The 17,921-nt window shown below is 57.3% G+C and overlaps 6 protein-coding genes across 6 annotated transcripts; 3 read left to right on the forward strand and 3 right to left on the reverse strand.

Annotated features, from left to right (window-relative positions):
• Positions 1 to 766: 766 nt before the first annotated feature.
• B0H18DRAFT_968898 (uncharacterized protein) lies at positions 767 to 3,024 on the forward strand. The gene is made up of 6 exons (XM_048043552.1): positions 767 to 945; positions 1,008 to 1,402; positions 1,463 to 1,682; positions 1,812 to 1,994; positions 2,021 to 2,599; positions 2,649 to 3,024. Exons 1-6 carry the CDS (start codon positions 856 to 858, stop codon positions 2,688 to 2,690), a joined length of 1,509 nt encoding a protein of 502 aa, XP_047900136.1. The 5' UTR covers positions 767 to 855; the 3' UTR covers positions 2,691 to 3,024.
• A 288-nt stretch (positions 3,025 to 3,312) lies between these two features.
• Positions 3,313 to 5,296, forward strand: B0H18DRAFT_950035 (mitochondrial amino-acid acetyltransferase; the record flags this gene model as incomplete). Its single annotated transcript, XM_048041936.1, has 3 exons — positions 3,313 to 3,405; positions 3,459 to 3,527; positions 3,581 to 5,296. 3 exons carry the CDS (start codon positions 3,313 to 3,315, stop codon positions 5,294 to 5,296), a joined length of 1,878 nt encoding a protein of 625 aa, XP_047900137.1.
• A 150-nt stretch (positions 5,297 to 5,446) lies between these two features.
• Positions 5,447 to 7,539, reverse strand: B0H18DRAFT_185722 (uncharacterized protein). The gene is made up of 6 exons (XM_048037014.1): positions 7,158 to 7,539; positions 6,941 to 7,091; positions 6,662 to 6,888; positions 6,562 to 6,606; positions 6,028 to 6,508; positions 5,447 to 5,968 (listed from the first exon to the last, which is right to left on the reverse strand). Exons 1-6 carry the CDS (start codon positions 7,235 to 7,237, stop codon positions 5,597 to 5,599), a joined length of 1,356 nt encoding a protein of 451 aa, XP_047900138.1. The 5' UTR covers positions 7,238 to 7,539; the 3' UTR covers positions 5,447 to 5,596.
• Positions 7,540 to 7,842: 303 nt separating this feature from the next.
• B0H18DRAFT_867277 (mitochondrial carrier) lies at positions 7,843 to 9,152 on the reverse strand (the record flags this gene model as incomplete). The annotated part of the gene is made up of 8 exons (XM_048039850.1): positions 7,843 to 7,887; positions 7,941 to 7,967; positions 8,024 to 8,152; positions 8,210 to 8,488; positions 8,542 to 8,697; positions 8,752 to 8,815; positions 8,867 to 8,975; positions 9,032 to 9,152. The coding sequence occupies 8 exons, from the start codon at positions 9,150 to 9,152 to the stop codon at positions 7,843 to 7,845; spliced, it is 930 nt and encodes a 309-aa protein (XP_047900139.1).
• A 327-nt stretch (positions 9,153 to 9,479) lies between these two features.
• B0H18DRAFT_900308 (WD repeat-containing protein) lies at positions 9,480 to 14,929 on the reverse strand. The gene is made up of 19 exons (XM_048041451.1): positions 14,732 to 14,929; positions 14,533 to 14,679; positions 14,334 to 14,475; positions 14,193 to 14,286; positions 14,078 to 14,141; positions 13,550 to 14,020; positions 13,038 to 13,491; positions 12,417 to 12,983; positions 12,260 to 12,350; positions 12,042 to 12,206; positions 11,784 to 11,989; positions 11,601 to 11,728; positions 11,488 to 11,549; positions 11,308 to 11,437; positions 10,954 to 11,259; positions 10,660 to 10,906; positions 10,352 to 10,605; positions 10,097 to 10,298; positions 9,480 to 10,041 (listed from the first exon to the last, which is right to left on the reverse strand). Exons 1-19 carry the CDS (start codon positions 14,810 to 14,812, stop codon positions 9,680 to 9,682), a joined length of 4,173 nt encoding a protein of 1,390 aa, XP_047900140.1. The 5' UTR covers positions 14,813 to 14,929; the 3' UTR covers positions 9,480 to 9,679.
• Positions 14,930 to 15,058: 129 nt separating this feature from the next.
• On the forward strand, positions 15,059 to 17,885 carry B0H18DRAFT_867241 (FAS1 domain-containing protein; the record flags this gene model as incomplete). The annotated part of the gene is made up of 4 exons (XM_048039846.1): positions 15,059 to 15,701; positions 15,751 to 16,008; positions 16,059 to 16,607; positions 16,663 to 17,885. 4 exons carry the CDS (start codon positions 15,059 to 15,061, stop codon positions 17,883 to 17,885), a joined length of 2,673 nt encoding a protein of 890 aa, XP_047900141.1.
• Between the last annotated feature and the right edge of the window lie 36 nt (positions 17,886 to 17,921).

The raw sequence follows: 17,921 nt of genomic DNA on the forward strand, positions 1-17,921 counted from the left end.
CACCACCTGCCCACCCTCTGTTCAAACCACGACACATCCTTCTCTGCAACGCTCCCAACCGATTGGCAGCCCTATTCTCGGGAGTGGGCGACATCCGACACCGCTAGCCATGCATCTGCGGTTTCGACAGACAGCGTGATGAGGGATGTCCTCTGCTAAGGCTGTTAAGTTACTCTCAGCAGTCGATGATCGCTGCTGCTATGCAGCTGAACCACACAAGACACATTTCGATAAACGACACTGGCATCACGAAGACCGCATCGCCAGAATATCACACCGTTACTGTATGTCTTTCTATGCTCTGTGTCGTCATGCCTGTGTTCTCCATATCAGCAGTGTTCTGGTGAGTTGAGTTCAGACCAGGATACATGCTGCTGTCTTCGATGTATGTACCTTGAACCATAGCTCAGAGTCCCTCCACAATGTCCCCGACAGGGCAGTGCAGTATTCCGTCGTGTTGTCAGCAGGCAAGTGCCACCGCTATACAGTCGATATGTACATGAGACATTCGTATATACGCGTCAATGACAGCTGGCTTCATCGCAAGTACTGTCGCTCCTGTGGTCAAGTCAAATAGGGCCTGAGATAAGCTTGTCAGTTAAGTAGCGGGACCAGCGATGGAGTACGTGTGCACCCATTGGCGGTGTAAGAGGGTAGTGGATGCGGCAGAGACAGAGAGGAACGGTTGATCAAGCGCTCGCGCCGAGCGCGCATGCATTGTTGTGACGCCAGTGACGTCGCGGTCGACGTCCTCGTGAGTCGGTCCAGCTTTCGGACGATCCTCACTCTCGCTCTCACCACGCAGGCCTGACCGCCGTCAGTCTCGACATATATTTCTCTGAAGACGCGTTCATAATGGCTTTCAAGATTGAGGAGTTACCTACCGAGCTCGTCGCGCATATTCTCGCGGATCTTGACTGTATCGACTTGTTGAGATGCAGAGAGGTCAGTCTGCATTCGCACTTTCAGGGCAAGCACCTACGAGATGCGCCTTACACCTGCTATAGGTCTGTCGTATGTTTGACGCTGTCGTCGAGGACAGCGCCGTCCTGCAGTACAAGATAGAACTGCTGAAAGCCGGCCAGGAAGATAACCATCGTCTGGGCATACTCAGCGCGGCGGAACGCCTGCAGCTGCTCCGGAAGCACCAAGCGGCCTGGGCGTCGCTCGACTTCAGTTACCAAAAGTCGGTACCCATGCTCATCGGTCACACCTGGGAGCTTTACGGCGGAGTGTTGGCGCAGGGGACGGACCAGTCCAATCTGAACTTCAGGCAGCTGCCGTCCGCGCTCAGGAGCATCGAGGAGAAGGAGTGGAAGATCGAGGGGCTCGGTTTCGAGATTCGCGACTTCTCGATGGATCCTGCGCAGGACTTGCTGGTGGCCATCCAAATGCCGGATTCGTGAGTGCCTTCGTCTTTCTGGGCTCATTGAGGCGTTAGCATTTATCTGTGCACGGGAAGGCCGACCAGCGTGTTCCACGTCCACCTACGCAACATGTACACCGGTGCACCACACCCCGCTGCACCCAACCCCGCCGTCCTCACGCACCAGCCCGATGGGACGCAAGCATCTTATGGCATCCAGATATCCGGCGACCACATCGGCATCTTCGTGTTGAGTGCGAACGAGATCAGCAACGAGGTCGTCATATGGAACTGGAAGACAGGCGTCTGCAAGCTCGTAAGCTCCTTATTTCCAAGGCCTGAGCCTTCTGGACGTGAAACGCTGATGTGTGTGCCTTCCCTTTTACCGTGTCTGCCCGCAGCGCTACGTTGGCGGACGCTGGACAGCTTCGCGTTCCTATCTGAGCGGCACGTCCTCATCGGACTCGCGAAACGGCCTCTCAACCAGGCCGAGCTGCAGGCGCTCAACATAGCGGATGAGCCCCAGCTTCTGGTCGTCGACTACCTTGCGGGAACCGGCGACCTGGTGAAGCTCGAGGACGCCGACTTTGTCTGTGCGTTCCACTATCCCGTCATGGTGGCCCATGCAGTCCGCTGGTATCACTATCAGGTCAGACCCAGCGCCTGGATGGACACCACACCCGGACCTCCGCGCCGTTCTACACAGCTCGTGGAGATAGGCTGTTGGCGATCAGCTTCACGGTCTACTCGATTCTGGAGGGGCACACCCAGGCGTTGCTCTTCGTCCGAACGTCAACATTTCTGTCTCACGTCGACGTTCTCAAAAGCGACACAAAGCGCCGCTTCCGATGGGATGAGTGGGGCCCAAACCAGACACGGATGCTGCGCGCGCCCCGTACCCACTCTTCTGTCTGGGTCTGCTACGTCTTTGGGATGCGGTTCGTCACGTTCAGGAGACGGCGCGGCCAGCCGACGTGTATCAAGATGTACGACTTCAGTCGATATCCGCGCGATCGTCGGACGGCGCCGGAGCCGGACGAAGGGGAAGACGTGCTTGGCCTGGAAGACCGCTGGATGGACGGGGAGACTGAAATGCCAGAGGGCATCTTTGAAGACAAGGTTACGACGTCGTTGCCCTACCACACGCGCTACATGATTCCGCCCCGTGGGGACGGCGAGAAGGACATCCAGTGTGTCATGCTGAGCGAGGACACTATTATCACCATGTGCGGTGTGAGTGCAGCTCACCTACGTTTGGCGGTGCTTCCTGACCATCCACCAGGTCGAGGACCACGGTCGCAACATTCGGCTAATGACTTTCTGAATCTGGACGCGGATCTCGGGGATGCGGTCATGAGGCGGTTGCCCATGGTCCTTCTCGTGGTTCTGCTACACATACAGGAACGCTGGCCGATGATCTTCAGCTTGCGCCCTCGGTCGTATGTCAACGCGACTGCGGGGGCTATGCACGGCTAAGGCAGGCGTCATCCCGGATATCAGGTCTTCAGGAGTGAAATCCGCGCATCATGGCACGTTAACGCTGTATGCAGACATAGGCTCCGTGCGTGAAGCGGATGGATCTATAGAGAATGCCATTGTATTATAGACAGCGCAATGAATATGGGTATGCATGACGTGCCATGAGCACTGAGCAACATGCGCTGTTGGGTGCAGATGAGGGATTAAGTTCGCGGGCTCTTGCAGTTGGACGACCGCAGCCGGGTCGGAAGGAACGCGATGCTGAACGTACTTGCAGCCAATCAGGACGGGGCTGGCGCAAAGCGAGCGAGCGGTGCACGGGCGCCTCCGAGTCAGAGAGCTGAGATTGCCCTCACCTCACGCGCTCCTCATATTTACATACCACCCACCATGCCCTCCCCATGATCCACATAAATCTCGCCCCATCACCGGTCTCCCTGCTCAGTTCCCCCGCATCATCTGAGACTATGATCCCGCCCGCCGTCCGCCAGGGTACCTGCAGGATAGCGCCTGCTGCGACTCAGTCCCGCTCTGCGCAGACGTTCAGGGCCTTCTATGCTGTACGTTCGTCGTGTAGTCGTCGCAGACAACTCGTTGACATCGTACACGGCAGACAATACGAAACAACTGGCGGCAACCGTCAGCTCCCGCAGAGCCTGAGGATGTCGATCCTTCAGAAAAGGTGCGTGCAGGTCTTCGAGGGTCGCGGCGCGGGTCTGACCACATAGCGCTCAGGACTTCATAATGTCTATCTTGCGCGCGAATCCTTCTCTGCGCGACACCCGGTCCTATCTAGCCTCATTTGGTCCGCGTCCTAAGCCTCCATCGCCTGCCCCAGCGAAACGTACGGAAGAGTCCGCCCCCACCGCTATTCAAGATCGCAAGACGAAGGATGTTGTCCCGCCGGACATCGCCCAGCGACTGCAGAGTCCAGTCGTCGCGTCGATTCTCAACCCCATCGTGCGGCGCACGGCACTGGTCAAGGTCCAGGCGCCGTTCACCGACCGACAGCTGGAGAGTGTCGCGACCGGCATGGTTTACCTCGAGAAGCTAGGCCTCGTCAGCGTCATAGTCGTCGAAAACGACAGCCTGCCGAAGGGAGAGGCGGGCGAGCGCGCTGCGCTGTTGGAGGAGACGATGCGCGTCGTGAACGCACTCGAGAAGCAGGGCGCAAAGGCGCGTCCGGTGCTTGGCGCTGTCGTCCGTCTTGGGCCCAAACCAGAGGACGACGAGCTCGCAGCACAGCAGCGCGGATTCGCCGTCCCCGAGGCGCACACCTTCCCTTCTGACCTGGTCCACATACGCTCTGCGCTCCACGCAGGCGAGATCCCCGTGCTCCCGCCCCTCGCGCTCGACTCGTTCTGCCGCTCTGTACGGGTTGACGCGAACGACGTCGTCGCTGCGCTTACCCGGGGTATGGTAGAAGTGGCGGCTCAGGACGGACGTGGTCGGGACCCGGGCTTCGATGGAGAATCTGAGGACATGGATTTGACACCGCTGCGCCTCATGATCATCAACAAAGAAGGCGGGGTCCCTTCGTACGCGCGCTCTGGGCTCCCTCACCTTCTCGTCAACCTCAACGCTGAGTATCCTTACATTCACAACACCTTCGATCCTCGCTGGCACGCCTCGCACCCTACGGCTTTGTCTAATCTGGCCCTTGCTCGCACATGTCTCGAATATATGCCTCCCTCTTCGTCCGCTGTCATGGTATCCCACCGCTCGCCGAGCTCCCTCATCGCCAACCTCGTCACGAACAAGCCCGCCGTCAGCTCCAGCCTTCCGCATGCTTTGCTACAGGGTAACCGCAAACTCACCCCTGCTACCCCCACACTCCTTCGGCGCGGATTGCCCATTCGCGTCATCCGCACAGTCGCCGACGTCGACAAGGTGAAGCTGAAGGCACTCCTAGAGCAGTCCTTCCAGCGCATCCTCGACGAGGAGTCCTTCTGGCACCGGCTCGAGACGCACCTCGACTACGTGATCGTCGCAGGCGACTACGCCGGCGCCGCCGTCGTCACGCGCGAAGGCGGGCACGGCCCCGACGGCGAGCCCATCACCTACCTCGACAAGTTCGCGGTGCTGCCGAGCCACCAGGGCGACGGCACGGTGGACTTCCTCTGGGTCGCGCTGCACGACGAGTCGTACGGCCTCGGCCTGCCGTTCTCCGCGAACCCAAACGGGGGCAAGGAGGGCAAGGGCGAGGGCTGCGACCTCGTCTGGCGGAGCCGCGCGGACAACCCCGTGAACAAGTGGTACTTCGAGCGCAGCTCGGGGCATATCCGCATGGGCCGCTGGGTGCTGTTCTGGTGCGACGCGGAGGTGCGCTTGAAGACGATTGAGGGCCGCCGCGGCAGCCAGGGGCTGTCGTACGTGGAGGACTGGGAGCATGGCCGGCTCACGCACTGGGCCGACGTCGTCGACAAGATACCTTCGAGCTGGAAAAAGTAGTACGCCCTCCCTAATCGCTCTCGACATTATTTAGACTCGCTGGACCGGGAGAAAGTAACTGAAGTTGTAACGCGTTGTTGCAGTATCTCGCTTTTGTATCTCTAATGCTCTTGTTCACGCCATAGACACTGTACAGATGACCCTGTACTATCGTTGTTTTCCGCATATGAAGCAACATTGCATTAGTTCGTGACAATTACATACACATCCATAGATCATTATGAGTCATTCCATGTCCGTTCCAAGAAATGCGAGAGCAAAGCAACATTAATACAAACGAGCTTCTCAGAACATCATAGTTTAGCTCGAACGAGCAGCACGCCTCTTTGATCTGCGCTTTGGAGGCGAACTCGAAGGCGTAATGGAGAAGCTCGGTCGCGGTGTGCTCTTGAGATCCTTCGCGTTCTTGTTCGTCTCGACGATCTTGGCAAGATCGCCCTTCCTCTTCCAGGGCGCCAGCTTGTGCACTTTCCGCTGGACGTCGTCCACAAGCTGTGCAACATCTTCAACGACGCAGTTAAGGAAGCCGTTGACGGTCCAGTGGTCGAGGTTCTTGACGAGTAGGTACACCTGAAGAATGTCGGCAGGCTGCTCCAAGTTCCATTCGTGGAAGACCCCGCTCGTCCTGCGGTTGCTAGGATTCGTTCCTGCATATGCGGCAGAACGGATCACCTGTGCGTAAAGGAACCGTTCAGTTCGGCTTCTACGCCATACTTGCAATGCACACTTACCGGCTGACCGGTGTTGGGATCAACCTCCCACCAGTCGACATGGGCCCTTACCGTTCCTTGGGCCCACACGAGCCCGAAGATGGGCGCGCGGATGTGCAATGCGTGTAGCTGCCGCACGGCACTCGCCGTCGCCATCCGATTCTGTCGATGGGCGTCCTCGATGTACTGGTGCTTCTTGTCTTCCCAGTACGTGCTGGCAAACTCGAAGCCCTGCACATCCGGCAGCTTTGTGCACGGCGTCGTCTGGTACCGGAAAGACGACTCGCCGCCAATGCTGCCGGTGGAGGACATCTTGCCATTGGACAACGACTTCAGGACCTTGTATGGCGAATTCGAGCCATAGGAGAGGTGACGGACGAGGCGCGCCGGTACGAAGATCGAGGCGTCTGGCGAGGCCGTCTTCGCGCTCAAGATCCGCAGGTCTTCCGTCTTGATACTGGAGATTGACAAGGGTTGCGGTAGCGTGATCGAGCACTGCGCCCTGTTGAACATTAGCTCAACATGTTGCTCAAGTCAGAGGTCGGGATTACGCACCGATAGTCGCCTTTCTGCACCGCAGGACTACGTATGACATTGTAGCTGGCAAGGCCTGTCAGCGCCGATCGAGAGGTAGTAGCATACAAAGGGCACAAACACATTGGCAGCGTAGTCCGCCTCTGACCACTTACGGCTTGATGCACGCATCTTCTTGATACGTTTCCATGCGCTGAGGACGACCTGTAGTTCGCAGAGCAGCTGCTTGTTTTCCTCCTTTGCCACTTGGGAGGCGAACAGCGCTGGGACTGCCTTCCTTGCCCTGCGAATGAAATCCGAAAACTCGACTGGAAGGGCTTTTTTTATGAGTTTGGATTCCTCTGAAGACTAGCCGTACAATGAGACAAGTGTACTCAATTCATGACAGCCAAGGACTTACTGTGCTGAGCCACTCTTCGGGCAGTCGGGCGTCGACATTGAAAACACCGTGCACGATGGTACCCATGTCTTCTGGTATATCATCATAGGAAACCTCTTCGCAGCCTTGATGAACCGTCCAGAGCTCGAAGCTCTTGACATTGCGCGCAATCCTGATATGCCACAGAAGGATTGAACTTGAAGTCAGCAACCAGGTATTGAAACACTGGCAAACATACTGCGACGCAGACTGACACCTCGGCTTCCTCGACCGGCCTTTCGTCGTGTTGTCAGACTCGTACGACTCCCTTCGCGACATGTTGCTTTGGCAATGGTGGGTTTCGTAGCCACACAATCAATGTGGGGTCAGTCCTCGACGCGTTATGTGTACAAGAGTTAATGAAGCAGATAGGGTAGCACTGGTACAGTCGTATTCGTGAGTGGGTCGTAAGTAGAGTGGAAGTTGGGAGATGGAAGCGAGATGGATTTGACGCCCTCCGGCGGTGGACAAAGGAACAGTCCCTCAACGCGACACGACCCCACTGGCAAACGGAACCAAATTCAGATCACGGGACCGCGTAAGTGCTATCCGCCATAAAATATTATAAGGGCCCATGAACAGACTGAGCCGGCCCAGATCGCTGTTGCGAGTTTACGCAGGGCTATCGAAGAAATGCTATCGAGTAAGATGCGGCAACTTCTGGAGCGTGATCGTCCACAATACAAGTGCATCCGAGGAACAGAACAGAGCTGGGTACCTGGAGCAAGATCAGCAATCTAGTAGCACGAGGTCTCGTTCACAAACAGGGCACCGAGTGATATCACCTTTAGCGTCCAAAACGGATGGCTCACTGTGCAGCAATAATGATATCATTAATTGGTATCTTACATTCTTCCCCCATAGATGGCGCAAGAATCGGATCCTCAGAAATACTTGTCCATGAGCTTTCGTGAGGCCTCGACACCCAACTGTAACAGTGGTGAGATGGGAGGACTGTATCAAAGGTAGGGGTAACACTCACGAACGTCGCCGCGTTTGCCGGGAAAGCCTAAGGAGACGAGACCTGTCAACGGACTGCGTGCTCAGAAGCTCAGTCAAACTCACCCGAGCCATAGCCGGCCCGAGGCCCTTCCACAAAGCACCAACGCCATCAGCAGCAATGGTCTTCCGCGCACAGTCCATGAAGCCAGAGTACGTGCCCGTTGGCGCAGACTGTATTCTTGACTTCAAGACCTGAACACACGAATATTTCGTCAGTCATCCGCAGACAACTTCTCCACAGAAACTCACATCAGGTGGTATCGCAATGGACCACATCGCAAGACCGGCGGTTCCTCCAGCCACGATGATCGCGCCGAGATTCAGATCCCCGCTCGACGCTCCGGCGGGAGTCAGAGCGCGTTTCGTTAGCTCGTACGCTGCGAAGTATGCAGCACTTCCCGGTCCGTCGCGTGCTACTGTCGCAGCAGAGCCTCGGAATACGCTGCGCAGGCCACCCTCCTTGTACAGGTGCTTCACGACGTCGAACACGCCGGTGTACTGAGGACCACCATGTCCCTGACCTTGAACCTAGGAGGTTCTCATCAGCAGGAACACCAAAGACGTAGCACAACACAGCGCACCTGCAGGAGGACCTTCGCGCGCTCGACTGGCGCAGTGACGAGTGTCGTGGGTATCGCGGAGAGGAATCCGGCAGTAGCCAGCTCGGATATTGATAGTGTTTGGTCAGTACGCTTTGGCGTTGCGGCAAGGATGAGTGCTTTCGACATGTCGTATGCCTTCAAGCTATCTTAGCACGCGTAAGCTTGATACGAAGGGATGAACATACGCACCCAGAATGAAACTGCGAATATAGGTGTCACACCCAGCAATGGTGGAACGACGCCACGGTACAGCCTGCAAGCAAGATAAAGACTTGGTAAGGATTCGGTAAAGTAAGGAGCATACCCAGTGAGTCCATCTCTCGCCACAGTCTTTTTCACCGCATCGAGTGCACCCGTGTACGTCCCAGAAGGTGCCGTCTGCAGTCGTGTCTTGGTCAGGTCGAAGGGATGACCTGCGATGCTCATTCGCCTTCGGCGTCCAGTTCTAAGAAAGCGAATCACTACTTACCTACGACCACAGCAGCGACACCACCGAACCCTCCCGCAAGGAACGACTTGATTGACTCTGCCGTCGACGTCGGCGCGTTCGTGGTCACAAGAACCTCTTCCGACGACGTATCGCTCTGCATCTACGATAGGCATCAGCACTCCTCCATAGCGCAACGCGTACTCACCATGGTAGTCTGTTGCAGAGTGTGAACTCTGCGGAGGGAAGGACGTCCGTCGGAAATACGAGAGGCTGCGCGAAGGACTGCCGCAGGAGCTGCATCTGGTCGGCTATAACGAGCTGCCAATGGGCGCTCGTGTCCGTCTGCGTCACTCGCGCGTGATTCCGTCCACGCCTTTCCCCGCATCCCAGTCCGGGGTACGCCGGTCAAATTCAACAGCCTCCAACAACCCGCCCGGGTATACGTACTGCACAAGTCATACGGTGTAGGTGCCTTGGAAATACTCATTGCACACAATGTTTTTCCAATCACCATCGATCTCTTGGAAGGTGCCGGTGAACGACGGACCATATGTCCGACTGCCATAACTTACTAGTACTGCACTGTAACTTCACCGCATCACCCGTATGAGGGCTCACCTACCTGTCAGCCTACGAGATTGTTGCGCACGCGCGCGACGATACACACCCTGCAACGGTTATAGCATACTAGAAGAACGCACTCATATCGAATTCTGGTACGGAGACATTTTGCTTGGCTGTCTTCATCAGACTACCAAGGCCAGCTTTTCGGGCAAGCGTATCTCCTTCCTCCTTCTCCTCTTTGAGCGGTCGTGTGTTCGCTTCGGAGACATTGGACGTAGGTGAAGCCGAACGAGTAGACGGAGCAGTGACTGGGTCCATGTCGATGAACACTGAGGCCCTGTGGCGCAGTGCCGGCTCCAGTGCAAGACGTGTTGATACTGGACTCGGAGGCTCAGGACGTGACAAGGGCTTGCTTTCAGGGACCACGACAGAGGGTCGTTGGAAGGACCAGGTCCGGACAAGGTCCAAGGCCAGGACATGGCAGCCTGTGCAGAACTAATTGAGCCTGCTGAATGAAGCACGCCTTTGCACTACACTCACCCATCCTGGAGAACACGCGAGCGATCTGAAGGACAAAATTGAACTCCGTTCGCCCAGAAATCTCGCTTGTACCCTTTGCAGTCTGCAGGGTCCTCGACTTGAGCTGCGAGAAGAGCAGGGCAAGACTGGGATCATCGTAGTGCGGGTCGCCAATCTCCGTGATCTGCACGTCTAGAACAGACGCGATGTCTTGCAAAGGAGTCTACGCATCCTCTCATCAATAGAAACCTCGCCAGGAAATATACGTTCTCTTACCAACAAGATTCGCACCGCGAGGTCACGGCGGTGAAGCAACCAGAATGTCCAGCTGGCTAGCCATCTATTGCCGTCTCTGAACGCTATAGGTAGCACGTTGTCCTTCAGCAGCCCCTGAAAGATAGGGCCATCGTCGCCTGATTCAACGACTCGGGCCAGCGCAACAGCTAATTGGAAGTCGTCAAGATTCTTGACGCAAACATTCACGGCGTCCTTCAAGCTCCCTCCCAGAAGGAAGAAGGCAGCAGCGTATTCTACCTGGACATCAGCGAAAGTGCGAGAAAAGCTCAAATTGAAGGGATGCCTACCGAACCGTCGCTTGCTCAGGAGTGCGAAGGCATTCTTCAGAGCAGCGGTGCGCCAACGCGGCTGCGTGAAGTCATTGTTGAGGAACTTCAGCATCTGCGACTGTTCTTTGTGCCAGGCCGCTTGCCGCCACAGGCCAAGTACAAGCCTCGACTTGCCGAGGGCGAAGTAAAAAAGGCTGCACGCCGTCGGGTCACGATTGTCGCCGGCCATGTACTGATTACGTGCAACGACCTCCATATGCGCTTTCTAAGGCCAAATATTAGGTGGGGTCTCGATGAGAGCGGAGTGCTCACCATGGAATCGATGGATCGTAGCCATAGAAAGACACCCAAAGAGCGGGCTTCAGACCATGTCATCTTGCCACTGCAAGCCGCTACCGATTGGGAGAGTAGCAGCTCCTGACTCTCGCTGTGGAAAGCCCATATCATGTCACGGTAGCGCAATCGTTGCCGAGGCCTGATACGTTTGTCGAACGTACCCGTCCTGCCTGAGGCGGGGGTGCTCGGGGCAGACAGGCGTTTATGACTGATGTAGTATGCTCGCATGGAAATCAGGTATCGCACACCGTTGGCGTCGAGGGCGCGCCGTTGCTCTTCGATCTACAAAAGACTCAGTCAGAGCTTCTCATGATACTTTCGGGTTCTCACCTCCAGTGTTGTCTGAATCAACACGAGCAGAGATGCATGTTCATTAGGCGTCAAATGCGGCAACGGGGTTTCCTCCAGTCGCTCTATCAACCGCTGGACTAGAGACCGGGAGAACGGATCCTCGTCGTCGCTGAAACGAGGTGAGAACTATACCCTGAGCATAGATACATGTTTACTCACTCATCCCTCGTTTCAGGTTCACTGAACAGCAAAGAATACTGCGGCCTCCGCGACGTGTGGGCCTGATGGACTATCAGGGGAAGTCCATGGCAACAGATGACATGACCACTAACCGCCTTCACGACCTCATCCTTTTTGAAGAAGTCATTCAGAGGAATACGTTGCCATTCCCAGGGACTTCGGCCGCTCTCTACGTGCCTAGCTAGATTGACGATTATTTGCTTCACGAGCTCGATTTTCTCTGCAGCAATCAGGAGATGAGAAACAATGTTGCAATACTGAGTCAGTGCCCTCACCCCACAACAGGCATTGAAGCATCATCTGGGGATGGTAGTCATCCAGAGGACCGTTCTGGCGCGCAACAACCTCGAAGAGGCTCTCATCACGCTCGTCGCCTGCCTTGCCCTTCGGTTGACCAAACAGACACATGTGGTGGCCTGCGCCGACGAGCAGCGATCCTCGGGCCAGCCAGATCGAGTCACCAATCGAGTGCGGGAACATCCTGTGCGACACATGAAGCTTGCAGTACAAAATGGTCAACCAACTAAATTCACCTCCCGATGTCGATGGTATGACAGCGGCCCCAGCCAGGTGTATCGTCGTAGTATGTCATGCGTTGTTGAGAGAGCAGCTCAACGTGGTGTGCGAAGCCGACAGCGAGGATGGATTGGGAGTCGGGCGTTGCCGTCCAGTCCAGGTCGTTGATAGGATCTGACGAGCTGAAGAGATCATCGTATGAGTATCGAGAACGGCATCCGGACAATGCCCGTACCTAAGCACTTCTTGGTACTCTAGTCCAGAGGAGAACTCCGACGTCTTTGAGTCCCAAATTGTCAGTTCCTCACCTTCGGGTGTAGGAACAACTGCGTACGATGAGTAGCTGGCATGAGCCCATTTTACGTCGCTTCGAGGAAGGCGACACAGCTTACCCAGAACAGACTTCTTCACCGAGCTACACGCAGCCCTGCTCAGTCCTCTTCGACCTGTGCGAACCAGCCCAGTACACCTCCACCCGCTATTCTGTACCTGCGCACCGCCATTCGCGACGGCGCCATTCATCTTCGCTCCGTTCGTCTTGACGTCCCCGCCTAGCAACTCCAATAAACCATTCTCAGGAACCCAGAACGCCAACTCTCCATCCTCCGAGACCGACAGGAGCGTATCATGCGCGTCCGCACTCATCGCCGTCGCCTCACCGCGCGTGCCGCTCCATGCCATGGGGTCGACGGGGAGGATCATCCGCGGAGGAGCGGGCAGCGGGAGGGAGCTCTCTAGCTGAATGGACAGACATGGTTCGAGGGATATGTTGGCGTAGATGACGAGGATGGTATGTGTCTCGGTGACGGCGAGGAGGGTGCGTGACAGGGAGCCCGGGGATGAGGAGGAGACTGGGAGAGAGAAGAGCGCGACTAGCGGTGGGACAGAGAGTGTGGCGGGGGTAGGCGTATGGAGGGTCAGTCGGCCCGCTTGGGATGCGTACGTGACGAAGCAAGTGCCTATACATCGTGTCAGCTGTAGTGAGGAACAGGTGTGATACGTCTGCAACGAACCGCCGTTGAGGACCACAACACGGTCCACCTTCTCGGCTTCCTCGCTGACGCTCCATCTCCCTCGGCTTTCCAGCCCGCCTCCGCCACGCTTGAGACACCAGACCTCTCCACTGCCATCCGCATACACCGCACCGACGCCTTCGCCTTCTGGTGTTCGTACAAACCTCACTACTTCGCGCCTGCTTTCATCAACAATACTGCCTCTGCTGTCTTGAAGTGTTTGGTCTGCGCCACGCGCATTGAGTTTGAGCCCGTCTGCACGCGCATCGAAGAACGGAAGGGGCGAAAGTACGTAAGTAGCTAGGGGTGGGGAGGTGATCAGTGTGAGCATGCCGGGGTCGGATGGTGCGGGGATGACATAAAGATGCGCTGGAGGAGGGGACGGGAGTAGTCCTGGAGACGACTGGAGCAGGGTGAACTGCTTGAGCAGCGTTGGGGGCCGCCGGTCAATGTTCTATGGTGAAGTCGGAGTCTCAGCATGAGACGATGTTCGCTGTGGACGGGGAACGTACGGCGACTGCTTGCACAACTAACGAACCGTCGGCGAGCACACGCAGGAACAAGTCCCAGCCTTCCTCCACGATTTCCCTGACTCGTCTGCTCCGCGCGTCCTCCTCCGCACTCAGTGCGTTACCAGTCGCACCCTTCAACACGCCGAGAACCGCGTCACGGTCAAGCGGAAACACGCTGCTCGACACCATGCTACCGCTGTCTTCCAACGAGTTCACCTGCGAGGAGATCGGTACCGAACTCGCCGCATCGAGAGCAGCGTGCAGCTGCACGCGCTGCGGCGCGTCGAGCACGGAGAGGAAGACGCGGAGGCTGCCGTCAGTGGTAGTCGTGTAGAGGATTGGGTCGTCGTTGCGGTTCTGTGCGTGCGTGCCGGGGTGACGCCAGGATATGTCGGAGACGGGTCGCGGGTGCGGGATAACTTGGGTTCGGCGACCGGATGTGGTGAGATGTAGGCGGACAGTACTATCGTGCTGCATACAAAAGAAGTTAGTACCGCGTGTCAGGAGCATATATACAGCGGAGCGCACGGTTGATGTAGTGGCAATATACATTAAGGAGGGCGAGAAGCGTACGCGAGCTAGTGATTTCGTACTGTAGGCATGATGAGCGATACACTCGGGTGTCAATGCACAAGGTACTTACGAGTATGTCCATTTTCGCGACCAGGTAGGCAAGTCGTTTTCCAAAATGAGCGTGTATACAGATAGACTTGATCGTGTGCCAACGGCGAGCAACCCTACGATACTTCAGGAACCTTCGCGGGAAAGCACAGATGTCACTGACCAGACTTGCAGTCTAATGCGGTAACTTCTTGGTCTTGAGGGAGAACAAGCGAAGAATGCAGCCGCCACGAGTCATGCACCTGGTATCCTCCTGCAGTGGACAGCGACCAAACGGCGACGCGCGAGGCCATAGAAGCTACGACCTAGGGCCTCTTATTAGCCTGCGCACGGTGTGCGTACGGTTTCGCGAGATCACGCACGAGCTTCATGCCAGAGTCTATGGTCAGGCATCGTACAGAACCAGGGATGTGCCGGGTGCCTGGAAAGACCTCCCAGAAGGCGAGGGCACGAAGGAAGGCCAATGTGCGTGCATTAAGAATGATAATGCTGTCTAGTGAGGGGTAAAGCTGCAGCACATGTGGGTGACTGTGGAATCGCCGAGGATAAACTCATGCCCACCAGCAGCGTCTCGCGGGGCAGGGCGAGAAATTGTAGACCCGTGTTCGGACAGCCTGTGTAGGCTCGGAGGAGGTCCAGCATGGCTTCTGATGCAATGTCCGCTGCTCAGAAGCAGCTCGGACCTCTAATGCTGGCAGACAGCGCGGAGCAGAGCGAGCGCGGGGCTCAGGCGGACATGGGTGGTGAGGATGGATTGGGCACGGTCGGGACGCGTGCAGTGGGCGCCTACGCGATGGGTGCAGCGGGCGCCTGTTCATAGCAGAACGTCATGTCCCGGCGTGAGCAGCGCAGTCCCCGCTGCTTCGCCTGCCTTTCTCTCTGCCCACCATGCGGCCCTGGTCGGCCATCCCCCTCGCTCTCCTCTCCTGTGCGCACCTCGGGTGGTCTGCGCAGGTTCCCATCCAGCCTACCCCTGTACACGCCCAGTCCGACAACATTCTCGACGCCCTCTACGCCGACCCCGACTACGTCTCTCTAGTCAAGCTCCTCCAGCGTGCAAAGCTCATTCCGACACTCAATAGACTGAATGGGAGCACACTATTTGCACCCACTAACGATGCCATTGCGAAGCACGCGCCATGGCAGGCCGCGCTGGACGCCCCTCACGACCTCCGCGACAACATACAGGAGGAACTGCGGCAGCAGCTGTTCTACCACATCCTTAACTACACCATCGCTGCGCTTCCGACGGAGCAGACCCCTCACACGCACAAGACCCTCTTATATCCCCGGACTCCCACAGAACCTCCGACGCGGGAGCCGCCACCCGGCCCACCGTGGATGCCAATACCGGGAGGGACACTAGGCGGCGAGCCCCAACGCCTGCGCGCAGCATACCGCGAGGATGCAGTATGGGTAGGTGTCGACGCTTTCGGTCAAGGTGGTGCCGAGGTGGTCAAAGAGCTGGTCGAGGCCTCGAACGGCGTGGTCGTCGGTGTTAACAGTGTTTTGTACATGCCTCCAGACTTGGGTACGTTTGATACACTCTTGTACATTGCTCGTCTGCTGACCTGACCCAGAAACCGTCATTTCTCGACATCCATCACTATCCTACTTCTCCAATGTGCTCACACCGGAGATGCACGAGTTCCTGAACCGTACCTCCACGCTGACTCTTTTCCTGCCCGTGGACGCCGCATGGGAAGCGCTACCCTACTACGAGCGACTGTATCTCCAAAGCAAGTACGCCACGGATGATCTTACGCGTATCGTGAATATGCATGCGGTTGCCCGCAAGCATGTCAAATACGCGGACTCGTTCGCGTCGGGCCTCAATTGTACGTTCTCTTTGTACTCTCCTGATGACGTCGTGCTCATTATATCCTAGTGACAACGCTGGACGGCTCGGAACTGCGCATAGTAACCTCTGATGACTCCAAGGTCACCGTCTCAGGCGCTGAACTCACGGAATCGGACATATACGCGTCCAATGGAGTGATACACGCGGTATCCTCACTCCTTGTGCCAGAAGGCGCGCTACAACTCACACCGGAGAAGTACCTGCTCACTTTGAACTGTTCGGCGTTCGTGTCGATGTTGCATTCCGTAGACCTCGTGTCCCTGGTCAACGACACGGAAGCCGAGTGGACCATCCTGGCCCCAAGCGATGATGTTATGAATCTATTTGGGGATGATGGGTCCATGCCGAAGAATGGGACGGAGGAGCTGAGGAGGACACTCAGGTACCACTTCCTTCCAGGGAAATGGGCTCCGGATAAGCTCAAGGACGGCATGCTGCTGGAGACCGCGCTCGAAGAAGTCGGCTTGGATTGGGACAGGCAGGTGCTAGCCGTGGAGGTAAGCGGACATGACGCGAAAGCCGAAGGCAAGAGCAAGTCCGTCAGGTTTGGCGGAGCGGGGACTATCGGCGATCATGGTACGTGTTCTCCTCGTACTTCATTACAATGTCGATCTCACTTCTATTTCCCCAGTCGAGATCAACAACACGCTGATCTACTTCATCTCTCGGCCGCTCGTGCCGCCTGCGGACGCGCTGCAGACAGCCTTGCCCGAGCTAGAGCTGTCCTCTTTCCTCGCAGCCATTTTCTCCACGAGCCTGGCCGAGAGGCTGAAGACAACCCCGCGCACGACGCTCCTCTTGCCGCCAAATCCTGCGTTCAAACGCCTTGGTATGCTCGTCTCCGCGCACCTGCTCGCGGCGTCCTCGCGTGCGGACCTCGAGCGCGTCATCGAGCACCACGCGCTGCAGGGCGTCGAGTACAGCAGTACGCTCGTGAACGGGAGCCAGCGCACGTTTGCCACGCTCGAGGGCTCGGACGTCCACGCGGAGCGCACGCCCAATGGCACAGTTATCCTCAGCGCCAGCGGCGGTTGGGCAGGCATGCAGGCGGCGCTCGTACCGCGCGACATGCTCACGCAGACGGGCGTCATCCACGAGGTGTCGGACATCATGATCCCCAGGAGCGTGCAATTGACGATCGGGAAGCTTGTGAAGGCGGCAAAGGGTACGACTATGGCTACAATGATGACTAAAGCTGGACTGGACTGGGTGCTCAACGGGACGGCTCCTCCACCGGACTCGCCGTGGGCGGAGCAGGGCCTCACTGGCTCTGGTTGGACGCTCCTGTGTCCGACGGACGACGCGTTCAAGCAAGTGAACCTGACGGATCTGTACGCGGACGAGGACCGCCTCCGTGCTATTGTCAGCCAACATCTCATCCCCTCCCCGGAGTCGTCCTCGAAGACCCCAGACCTGCAGGATGTGCTCAACAACAACCGGCCGCTCGGGATGGACGACAGCGCGGCTTACCAGACATTGCAGACGCGCTCGGAAGACTCCTTCTACGGCGACATCGTCTTCCGTATGCTGGAGGGCGACGAGACGGGCACCATCGTCGGCGTCGACGGGGCGCACGGGGACAGGGGGCGACGAGACTGGGCGCGCGTACTCTCCTGGGGCCGGGCGACGGCCGGTGGTGGCACCGGGGGAGTCGTGCAGATCGACCGGTTGCTCGTGCCCTATGATCCGCCGTGGTATGTCCAGTACGGCGCGCCCAGCGTAGTGGGTGTGGGCGGTGTCATACTCATAGGAGTGTTCTTCCTTGGTGTGAGGGCGATTTGGCGGAGAGACACGACGGAGGCGACGTATGAGCCGATAGGCGGGTTCGTCCAGGAGGATGGGGAGGAATCATGACGAAGGTGTACGAACAAAGCTATTTATGCTGTTTAG

This window comes from Fomitopsis serialis (assembly GCF_022376445.1).
Source record: "Fomitopsis serialis strain Sig1Antser10 chromosome Unknown B0H18scaffold_2, whole genome shotgun sequence".
NCBI lineage: Eukaryota > Fungi > Basidiomycota > Agaricomycetes > Polyporales > Fomitopsidaceae > Fomitopsis > Fomitopsis serialis.

What these genes read in the sequence shown, in the direction of transcription:
- B0H18DRAFT_900308 (XM_048041451.1), bottom strand. Translation starts at nt 14,812, where the DNA reads ATGCTGGACCTCCTCCGAGCCTACACAGGCTGTCCGAACACGGGTCTA. An exon ending in TAGTTGTGCAAGCAGTCGCC is followed by an intron (nt 13,492 to 13,549) that starts GTACGTTCCCCG and finishes ACTTCACCATAG; the next exon opens with AACATTGACCGGCGGCCCCC. An exon ending in AGGATGAGGTCGTGAAGGCG is followed by an intron (nt 11,550 to 11,600) that starts GTTAGTGGTCAT and finishes ATAGTCCATCAG; the next exon opens with GCCCACACGTCGCGGAGGCC.
- B0H18DRAFT_968898 (XM_048043552.1), top strand. Translation starts at nt 856, where the DNA reads ATGGCTTTCAAGATTGAGGAGTTACCTACCGAGCTCGTCGCGCATATT. An exon ending in ACTTGTTGAGATGCAGAGAG is followed by an intron (nt 946 to 1,007) that starts GTCAGTCTGCAT and finishes CACCTGCTATAG; the next exon opens with GTCTGTCGTATGTTTGACGC. An exon ending in CTATTATCACCATGTGCGGT is followed by an intron (nt 2,600 to 2,648) that starts GTGAGTGCAGCT and finishes ACCATCCACCAG; the next exon opens with GTCGAGGACCACGGTCGCAA.
- B0H18DRAFT_185722 (XM_048037014.1), bottom strand. Translation starts at nt 7,237, where the DNA reads ATGTCGCGAAGGGAGTCGTACGAGTCTGACAACACGACGAAAGGCCGG. An exon ending in AGGTGTCAGTCTGCGTCGCA is followed by an intron (nt 7,092 to 7,157) that starts GTATGTTTGCCA and finishes GTGGCATATCAG; the next exon opens with GATTGCGCGCAATGTCAAGA. An exon ending in GCGGACTACGCTGCCAATGT is followed by an intron (nt 6,607 to 6,661) that starts GTTTGTGCCCTT and finishes AGGCCTTGCCAG; the next exon opens with CTACAATGTCATACGTAGTC.